This window comes from Carassius gibelio, chromosome B15 (genome assembly GCF_023724105.1).
Source record: "Carassius gibelio isolate Cgi1373 ecotype wild population from Czech Republic chromosome B15, carGib1.2-hapl.c, whole genome shotgun sequence".
In the NCBI taxonomy this organism is placed as follows: domain Eukaryota; kingdom Metazoa; phylum Chordata; class Actinopteri; order Cypriniformes; family Cyprinidae; genus Carassius; species Carassius gibelio.
This window is the reverse complement of record NC_068410.1, coordinates 12,613,525-12,623,673: the sequence shown is the minus strand read 5'-3', so window position 1 is coordinate 12,623,673 and position 10,149 is coordinate 12,613,525. Positions and strand designations below refer to the sequence as shown.

General features: G+C 36.5%; 1 protein-coding gene across 3 annotated transcripts; it reads left to right on the top strand.

Moving 5' to 3' along the window:
- Nucleotides 1-977: 977 nt before the first annotated feature.
- On the top strand, nt 978-9,164 carry poldip2 (polymerase (DNA-directed), delta interacting protein 2). 3 transcript variants are annotated; one of them, XM_052576540.1, is made up of 12 exons: nt 978-1,075; nt 1,202-1,400; nt 5,861-5,942; nt 6,025-6,125; nt 6,221-6,317; nt 6,453-6,528; nt 7,059-7,166; nt 7,256-7,392; nt 7,735-7,761; nt 7,879-8,004; nt 8,093-8,172; nt 8,361-9,164. In XM_052576540.1, the coding sequence occupies exons 2-12, from the start codon at nt 1,216-1,218 to the stop codon at nt 8,473-8,475; spliced, it is 1,134 nt and encodes a 377-aa protein (XP_052432500.1). In that variant the 5' UTR covers nt 978-1,075; nt 1,202-1,215; the 3' UTR covers nt 8,476-9,164. The 3 variants fall into 3 exon arrangements, with proteins under 3 accessions (XP_052432500.1, XP_052432501.1, XP_052432499.1); XM_052576541.1 differs by having other exon boundaries at nt 1,037-1,400; nt 5,867-5,942; XM_052576539.1 differs by having other exon boundaries at nt 1,037-1,400.
- Nucleotides 9,165-10,149: the final 985 nt, after the last annotated feature.

Below are 10,149 nucleotides of genomic sequence, written 5' to 3'. Positions count from 1 at the left end.
TTTAATGAATATTTGAAAAACCAGTAACAATTCATTATTGTCAAATCATAACAATTCAACAACAGCCCAGGGTCATTCAGTCTTTCAGTCCAGAAGAAGTGCCAAGTCCATTGTTCTTAATGCTTAATTTGAAGAGAAAGCTTGAATCTTAAAAAGAGGTTTGCATTTAGAAAATTAACATTTATGAATATGATATTTAGCTAACAGGAAAGTAAGGTTTATTAAATAAGTACTGCCTTTTTCACATTCATGAACACCAATTATTACATATATAAACTCAAAATTAGGATTCACATAACATTTGATAAAATCAAGAATGTCACACCAAAATGCAATTCCAGAAAAAATGTACAGAGGTTTCAGGGTTTTTTTAACAGAATGAACAGGTGGTGTTAATACCATTCTCAAGTCTTTTAAAAGAGCACTAAAATCTATGAATCTTCTTAAATGTAATTTCCTCTTAGTGACAGGAAATTGGAAAAAGAAAATCCTCTGGAAAAAAAAGAAAAGAAAAAGAAAATGTTCAGCAAATGTACCACAAAAGAAACATCCTAGTCTTAAATTGATCATTTGTTTTACTTCATTCTAATGAATATGACTTTTCTAAAAGGAAAATAGTTATTATTTATCTGTTTTTGTTATTAGGGAAATTTAATAGTCATCAAAATAAATGGAGCAACATAAAACCCAGTTTTGCTCATTTTCAAACAGCCTTTAAAGCTTATTTAGAATCTATAAAGTCTTGAAAAATTCGTAAAGCTCAAAAAACTGTCGCTTCTAAATTAAGCATGTGCTTGCGATGCCTTTTTATTTATTTATTTTAATTATTATTTTATTGTATTGTTTTTTATTTTATTTTTATTAAAATTGTTTCATTTTGTATATCCAAAATGCGTAAATGCGTAAATATGAGAAGTATGTCAAGAACTTGTAATTTTGAAAGTTCATTTAAAAAAAGGAACAGAACGTAAGCTTGACCCGGAGCTTTCTGTGGCTCCGTAGTGACGTTTTCCGCTCGCAATGAGTCATGGGAAATTGAGTGCCAATTTGTAATGTCCAATATTGTAATAATAGGGTAAAAACTTAATAAAGCCTAATTTTAAACTCGTGCATCTGAATATTCCTGAATTTCACGCGCTTTAAAAGTAAGTTTTGGGTTAAACATGTATGATATTGACTATGACCGTGTGTTCATGTGCAGATAGCTAAAGGAAGATGGCAGCGTGTGCAATACGTCGGGGCTTGTTGTCCAGTGCTAGTAAATATAACCAGCACAAATGCACCCACAGAATTCTGAGTGTAATCGATTTCAGCACCGGACTAGATCCGAAAAGAGCCCAGCCGTTGTGTTCAGCATGCAGGTTGTACAGTTTTCAACAGACGAGGTTCATGTCATCACGGTAAGAGCTAACGTTATTAAAGCCAACGTCCTACCGTGTCCTCCTGTTACATAACTGTTGAAGTTATAGTTGCAGCAAACTATTTTGACAGCAGATACTTTAATGATGTATCTGTGAAATGCATTCATGTTTATTAAGAATTTATCATCAGCTGTCATGTGTTTCATATTAGCTGTTGCTATAGTTTGAAGGATTCACATGTTTGCATACCTGCTAACGTTATACTACTGCCATATTGTTTCAGTGCTCAGCTCTGTAGTTATACAGTTCATTTAAATGTTTTAAAATTCCATTGGAATAGGACAGGTACTAAAACACAAATTGAGGCCTACAAGAAGGATAAACCTCAGCCTTGCTTTCAAACCCCCAAAGACATTTTGATTACATAAGTGACAGTCTGGGCCTAAGCCTGAGCCAACGGACAGTAAACAATTATTATTTGTGTTGCCTGCACGTCTTTTCTCTTTTGTGCACCATGAAACTTTCATGTTCGATGTGGTATGTCCAAATCATTTCAGATGTTGACCACAGTTGCTGGGATGTGTAATTCAATGGTGTCATCCACTATCCCATTCCAAAAAAAAAAAATTCTAATATATTTTTAAGTATGTGTTTCAAAATATATTTCCAGAAATATATATTTTATGCCAATATACTTTGGCCACTTTTTCGTATATTTTTCAACAATATTTTCAACATTTATATATGTTGAAAGACATTTAAATAAAAATTAAAGTAAAAAATATTTAAAGATATTTTAAATTATATTTTGCTATCATATATTTTAATCCAAGAAAATACTTACACATATCTAACTTTTGAAGAAAAATGTACTTTACAAGGAACATACTTTACAATGTACAAAAAATAGCCATATACTATACATACTATATATCTAAATAAAAAAGAGAATATCATGGAAAAGTTATTTTTATTTTTTTGTAATTTAATTTAAAAAAAAGCAAACATTCCTATATTCTAGATTCATTGCACACAAACTGACATTTTTTACATTTTTTGTTTTAATTCTGATGGCTACGACTTACAGATAGGAAACTTAAAAATTTAGTATCTCAAAAAATTTGAATATTTCCTTAAATATCAATCAAAAAAAGATTCACAAAACAGAAAGTTCAAGATCTCCAAAGCAGGTTTAATTATGCACTCAATACTTTGTTGGGGCTCCTTTTGCACAAATTACTGCTTCAATGTAGCGTTGCATGAAGGCGATGAGCCTGTGGCACTGCTGAGGCATTATTGAAGCCCAGGTTGCTTTGATAGCGGCCTTCAGCTCCTCTGTATTGTTTGTCAGATGTTACTTCTCTTTCTCTTCACAATACCCCATAGATTCTCTGTGAGGTGAGGGTCAGGTGGGTTGGCTGGCCAATCAAGCACAGTAATATCATGGCCATCAAACCAATTGGAAGTGGTTTTGGCACTGTGGGCAGGTGCTAAAGTCCTGTTGCAAAATGAAATCAGCATCTCCATAAAGCTTGTAAGCAGATGGCAAAATCTCCTGGTAGATGGCAGCATTGACTTTGGACTTGATAAAACACAATGGAGCAACACCAGCAAACGTCACAACACTCAAATCATCACCGACTTCGGAACTTCACACTGGACTTTGGATTCTGTGCATCTCCAGTCTTCCTCCAGACACTAGACCTTGATTTCCAAATGAAATGCTAAAAATACTTTTATCTGAAAAGAGGACTGTGGACCACTGGCACTTAGCAACAGTCCAGTTCTTTTTCTCCTTACCCCAGGTGAAATGGTTCTGATGTTTTTTTCTGGTTCAGGAGTGGCTTTGTTCTAGAAATGTGACAGCTGTAGCCCTTTTCCTGAAGACATCTGAGTGTTGTCTTGATTTGCCGACTCCGGCTTCAGTCCACTCCTTCTGAAGCTCTCCCAAGTTCTTGAATCGGCTTTTCCTCACAATCTTCCCAAGGCTGTGGTCATCCCTGTTACTTGTGCACCTTTTCCTACCACACAATTTCCTTCCAGTCAACTTTCTATGAATATATTTTGATACAGCACTCCGTGAACAGCAGCCCTTTCAGCAATGACCTTCTGTGGCTTACCCTCCTTGTGGAGGGTGTCAATTGCCGTGTTTCCACTGAAATTACCCGGAACATTTGTACCAGGACGTGTACCCAGACGTGTTGCTTTCTGCGTTTCCACCTTTTTTTTTTTTTTTACCCGGAAAATGGTTCATGGTTCCTGCGGTGGAAACATACCGAGTACCAGCCCAAAGTCCCTAGTTCCTGGGTAAAGTTCCTGCGGTGGAAACTGTCTTCTGGACAACTGTCAAGTCGGTAGTCTTTCCCATAACTGTGGTTGCATGTTCTAAAGTAGGCCAAAAGGTACCCAGAATTTATGTATCAAACTAGTCAAGCTCAAAATGGAATATTCTAATTTTCTGAGATACTGAATTTGTAATTTTTTCCCAAGCTATAAGTCATCACCATCAGAATAAAAACAAAAAACTCGTGAAATATTTCAGTTGTGTACAATGAATCTAGAATATAAGAAAGTTTTCTTTAAAAAAAAAAAAAATACACCTATGTGTGTGTGTGTGTGTATATATGTATATATATGTATGTATGTATGTGTATATATATGTATATATATGTATGTATGTATGTGTACAGTATTGTTCAAAATAATAGCAGTACAATGTGACTAACCAGAATAATCAAGGTTTTTCGTATATTTTTTTATTGCTACGTGGCAAACAAGTTACCAGTAGGTTCAGTAGATTCTCAGAAAACAAATGAGACCCAGCATTCATGATATGCACGCTCTTAAGGCTGTGCAATTGGGCAATTAGTTGAATTAGTTGAAAGGGGTGTGTTCAAAAAAATAGCAGTGTGGCATTCAATCACTGAGGTCATCAATTTTGTGAAGAAACAGGTGTGAATCAGGTGGCCCCTATTTAAGGATGAAGCCAACACTTGTTGAACATGCATTTGAAAGCTGAGGAAAATGGGTCGTTCAAGACATTGTTCAGAAGAACAGCGTACTTTGATTAAAAAGTTGATTAGAGAGGGGAAAACCTATAAAGAGGTGCAAAAAATGATAGGCTGTTCAGCTAAAATGATCTCCAATGCCTTAAAATGGAGAGCAAAACCAGAGAGACGTGGAAGAAAACGGAAGACAACCATCAAAATGGATAGAAGAATAACCAGAATGGCAAAGGCTCAGCCAATGATCACCTCCAGGATGATCAAAGACAGTCTGGAGTTACCTGTAAGTACTGTGACAGTTAGAAGACGTCTGTGTGAAGCTAATCTATTTTCAAGAATCCCCCGCAAAGTCCCTCTGTTAAAAAAAAGGCATGTGCAGAAGAGGTTACAATTTGCCAAAGAACACATCAACTGGCCTAAAGAGAAATGGAGGAACATTTTGTGGACTGATGAGAGTAAAATTGTTATTTTTGGGTCCAAGGGCCACAGGCAGTTTGTGAGACGACCCCCAAACTCTGAATTCAAGCCACAGTACACAGTGAAGACAGTGAAGCATGGAGGTGCAAGCATCATGATATGGGCATGTTTCTCCTACTATGGTGTTGGGCCTATTTATCGCATACCAGGGATCATGGATCAGTTTGCATATGTTAAAATACTTGAAGAGGTCATGTTGCCCTATGCTGAAGAGGACATGCCCTTGAAATGGTTGTTTCAACAAGACAATGACCCAAAACACACTAGTAAACGGGCAAAGTCTTGGTTCCAAACCAACAAAATTAATGTTACGGAATGGCCAGCCCAATCTCCAGACCTTAATCCAATTGAGAACTTGTGGGGTGATATCAAAAATGCTGTTTCTGAAGCAAAACCAAGAAATGTGAATGAATTGTGGAATGTTGTTAAAGAATCATGGAGTGGAATAACAGCTGAGAGGTGCCACAAGTTGGTTGACTCCATGCCACACAGATGTCAAGCAGTTTTAAAAAACTGTGGTCATACAACTAAATATTAGTTTAGTGATTCACAGGATTGCTAAATCCCAGGAAAAAAAAAATGTTTGTACAAAATAGTTTTGAGTTTGTACAGTCAAAGGTAGACACTGCTATTTTTTTGAACACACCCCTTTCAACTAATTGCCCAATTGCACAGCCTTAAGAGCGTTCATATCATGAATGCTGGGTCTTGTTTGTTTTCTGACAATCTACTGAACCTACTGGTAACTTGTTTGCCACGTAGCAATAAAAAATATACTAAAAACCTTGATTATTCTGGTTAGTCACATTGTACTGCTATTATTTTGAACAATACTGTATATATATATATATATATATATATAACATTATTAAATAATACAAACTGTAGGCTATTGTAAGTTTGGAAATGTATTTTCTTGCCCCTGAAATATTTTTTCTGTGCTGTTAGGGATCCCAGCTATGGGATATTACAATTTAAGTTTTTTTTTTTTTTTTTTAACTGATTAATTCTTGGCAGAAACAGACCGGAGGGGAAAATACTAGAGCCTGTTGGAGTTTTTGAAGCTTTGAAGCAGCATGGCAAATATGAAACTGGGCAGGTCAGTGATCATTTTAAACACAAAACCCGTCAAACTGATTCCTCTGATGTCAGTATTCTAATTCTGGATGTGCAATCCTCAGCTATTCCTGCACAGTGTGTTTGGTTATAGAGGCATTGTGTTATTCCCCTGGCACGCTCGTCTGTATGATCGAGACGTGAGTCCTGCTGCTGCTACTGACAGGTATGAAGTAGAGGATTTTTTTAGGCTTATACCTGATTAAATTATTCTAGTCTATGTTACAGCTCAATTGTCCTGTTTGTTCTGTGCTTTTTCAGCAAGCCAGACTCCACAGCCCATGGCTCAAAGGAAGTGAAGGGCAAGATGCATACATACTACCAGGTCCTCATAGACACCAGAGACTGCCCTCACATAGTAAGTGGCATCAGTTGACATATGCAAATAGTGAATTAATGTAGTGTACGTATGTTTGGCTTGGGTGACTTAATGATTTTAGTGCAGTCATGAGTCCATTTTTAACCTTAGTGGCTGTGTTTTTGTCACCATTAGTCTCAGCGATCTCAGACTGAAGCAGTTACGTTCCTGGCAAATCACGATGATAGCAGGGCCCTGTATGCAATTCCAGGTAACTCTCACAATCAGCCACATAAAGATTCAGCTATCCTTAAAGGGATAGTTCACCCAAAAATTATAATTCCGCCATTAGTTACTCAACCTCATTTCACTCTAAGCCCATAAGAACTGTGTTTATCTTGGGAGCACAAATTGAGATATTTTCGATGAAATCCAAGAGTTTTCTGACCCTCCATAGAATTAAAGAGGTTTTTTTTGTTTTCTTTGTGCACTCAAAAGTATTCTCGTAGGTTTGTAAAATTAGGGTTGGACTTTTTGACTCTTAACAATATCCTTACTACTTTTCTGGGTCTGGGAACATTTCAGTTACATTGCTTTTAATGGAGGGTCAGAGAGCTCTCGGATTTCATTTGAAATATTTTAACTTGTTTTCCAAAGATTAAAGAAAGACTTAAGGGTTTGAAATGACATGAGGGTGAGTATTTTCTTTTTTGGGTAAACTATCCCTTAAATATATATATTTTTTAAGTTCCATTATCTATTATTTTATTCATTTCTTCCTGGTCTGCTTATGTCTTGAAGGTCTGGATTATGTGAGTCATGAAGACATCTTGCCTTATAACTCCACTGAGCAAGTGCCCATCCAGCATGAACTGTTTGAACGCTTCCTCTTGTTTAACCCCTCCAGAAGTAACTAGTCCACTTATACTTTTGCAGCAGTATTCAAACTTTTACAGATAAAATGTTTCTAATGGATTGCATTTACACTGTTTATTTAGATCCTCCGTTCACTGCAAGAGATACCCTCCGGGCCTGGCAGGAGAAGAACCACCCCTGGCTGGAGCTCTCAGATGTGCACCGTGAAACCACAGAGAACATCCGTGTCACTGTCATCCCCTTCTACATGGGCATGAGAGTAAGAATAGAGGGTTGCTATGTGTTGCAACAATTTCCTCATTGCAGGTTGCTGTAAATGTACTAAATGTAAACATTATTATGTATTATAGACCTTAGTCATGGTAGTGCCATATTTAATCTAACCATCTAACCAGATTAAGATCTATACACTACTGTTGAAAAGTTTGGGTTCTGTAACAAATGTAACATTATAAATGTCTCTACTGTCAATTCGGATCAGTTTAATGAATCCTTGCTGAAGAAAAGCCTAATTTATGTATAATTATAATTTATATTTAGAATATTGTGAAGTGAATGTAATTCATAGTCCTGATTCTGACCTGTTTTTGTTTGTCAACAGGAGGCTCAAAACTCCCACGTGTACTGGGTAGGCTAAATTACCTAATTATGTTTGTTTGTTTTTTTATAATAACTCAATAAAAGGGTTATATATAGAATGGCCATTGGTGACCTGTTAGAGATAATATGTTGATGCTTTCCTCAGTGGCGGTACTGCATCCGTCTGGAGAACCTGGGCAATGAGGTGGTTCAACTCAGGGAAAGACACTGGAGGATCTTCAGTCTCTCAGGGACTCTGGAAACAGTCCGTGGAAGAGGAGTGGTTGGCAAGGTCATTAACTCACAAAAGCATAAACCAGATTTCAAGACTATGGAAATATGATTTGTTTGCTGAATGCATTCCATCATTATTTCACCAGGAGCCTGTTTTGTCAAGAGAACAGCCAGCATTTCAATACAGCAGTCATGTTTCACTTCAGGCACCCAGTGGACACATGTGGTGAGATTATCAACATACTCCTACAACCAAGCTCGCTTTGTTTTGTTTTGTTGTTTTTTTTTAAAATCATGTGGCCAGGATGTCTGGATGCTTGTTTTTGGTGTATCTGAATTGACAATGTGGTTTTGCTCTGTTATGTTGTGTTTAAGTAATGACGCATGAACATCACGTTTTGTTTTCTTGTTTAGGGGGACATTCTGTTTTGAGAGGACAGATGGCTCACACTTTGACGTGCGCATTCCACCCTTTTCACTAGAGAGCAATAAGTATGACAAAGCTCCCCCAACTGGCTATCCCTTGTAATAAACCTGCACCATCACTGCTCAGTTCAGCATCCCTACAAGGCTGTTCACTTGGAGATCCATGTTTTACCTTCCTTATGAGTGCTCCTTGAATATACAATGGTTTTAGCAAAGCATCTTTCAGTCTCTGACTGCAGCGCTGAATATTTGTAGCAACTGCATATCTTTAAAGAAAAAAAGGAACAGTAAGTCAAAATGAGGAGTTATTAAATGTGAAGCAAGTGTGTGATGGGGATGTGATCCTTTCAAACTCTTGCACCTCGAAAGGCCGTATTAAGAAGATTTGAATGTGGTTTGTTCGTTTTTTTCTTCTATTTATTTGGATGGCTGTGTTCATCTATTGAATGAGTTTATTAGCATTAATCAAACATGGTCAATCTATCTTTAAGTTTAAACCCCTCTTATCATCAAGTCCTTACTTATATACTAGGGAAGACAGTCAGTGGACATTCTCCAAATACCAATAAGTCTAATTGATGGCTTGCTGCAAAGATTATTCTAAGGCCATGCCAAAGTCAGCCAGTCAAATGTGGTTTGACTAAGAAAGCCTAGTGGGATAAAACTGTATTAGAGATCATCATCTTGTAACCAACCTTTGATCATATATTTGGATTTAACTGCTGGATGATGAGCTGCTTTTTGTTTAATGTAAATATGTTTGTAAAAGCATAAATAAAATGATATTTCCAATGTTCTGTTCTTATTATGATTGATGTGGTATTCAAATAGCTGCTGCTGTTCTCTACGAAGATATGGCTTGAAATAGGATCAATAATTGGTCTGGTCAGTTACTTCACATTTTCAATGTGATTTATTTACCTTATAAAACACTCCATAGTTCTTTATAGGAATAGTTAACCCAAAATGGAAATGTACCATCTGAAATGTAGAAGAACTCTATTCTCCATCAGCTCAGATTTGGATAAATTTAGCATTGCATCACTTGTTTACGAATGGATCCCCTGCAGCGAATGGGTGCCAAAAAGTCTAAACAGCTCATAAAAAACAAAACGGTAATCCACATGACTCTAGACTATCAGTTAACATCATGTGAAGCAAAAAGCTATTTATGAAATAAAAAAAAAAAAACATCATTAATGTTTTAAAATGAAACTGTTGTTTCCAAAGCCAAGCTCTCTGTCCATAATTTTGCTTTCTACAGTGAAAAGTTCACCCTGAGTCAGTAAAGAAATATGCACAGATTAAGCACCTTTTACAAGCAAAAACAGTTCCATACAACTATTTTGGTGGATTTTGATTTGAGAGGATAACAGGAACTGGTCTTTTCCACTAGAGGAAAATATGCACTAAAAGCCTAAAGTGATGACTTTTAAAGTTTAAATACCTTTATGATGGATTTGTTTCTTACAAACACAGAGCTTTTTAACTTCACAAGACATTGATAAACTGGAGCCATGTGGATTATTGTGACATTTTGGACCCTCAATCTGATGGCACCCATTCACTGCACAGGACCCACTGATGAGCAAGTGATGCTAAATCAATGCTAAATTTCACCAAATCTGCTCTGATGAAGAAACAAACTCATCTACTTCTTAAATGTCTTGGAGTGAGTACACTGTAAACAGATTTTAATTTTGGGTGAACTAATTGCTTTAAGTGCTTTAACATACTGGTATAAAAAAAAATGTATAGCCTGAATGCACTGTAAGTC

What these genes read in the sequence shown, in the direction of transcription:
- poldip2 (XM_052576540.1), top strand. Translation starts at nt 1,216, where the DNA reads ATGGCAGCGTGTGCAATACGTCGGGGCTTGTTGTCCAGTGCTAGTAAA. An exon ending in CTTGTTTAACCCCTCCAGAA is followed by an intron (nt 7,167 to 7,255) that starts GTAACTAGTCCA and finishes CTGTTTATTTAG; the next exon opens with ATCCTCCGTTCACTGCAAGA. An exon ending in AAAACTCCCACGTGTACTGG is followed by an intron (nt 7,762 to 7,878) that starts GTAGGCTAAATT and finishes TGCTTTCCTCAG; the next exon opens with TGGCGGTACTGCATCCGTCT.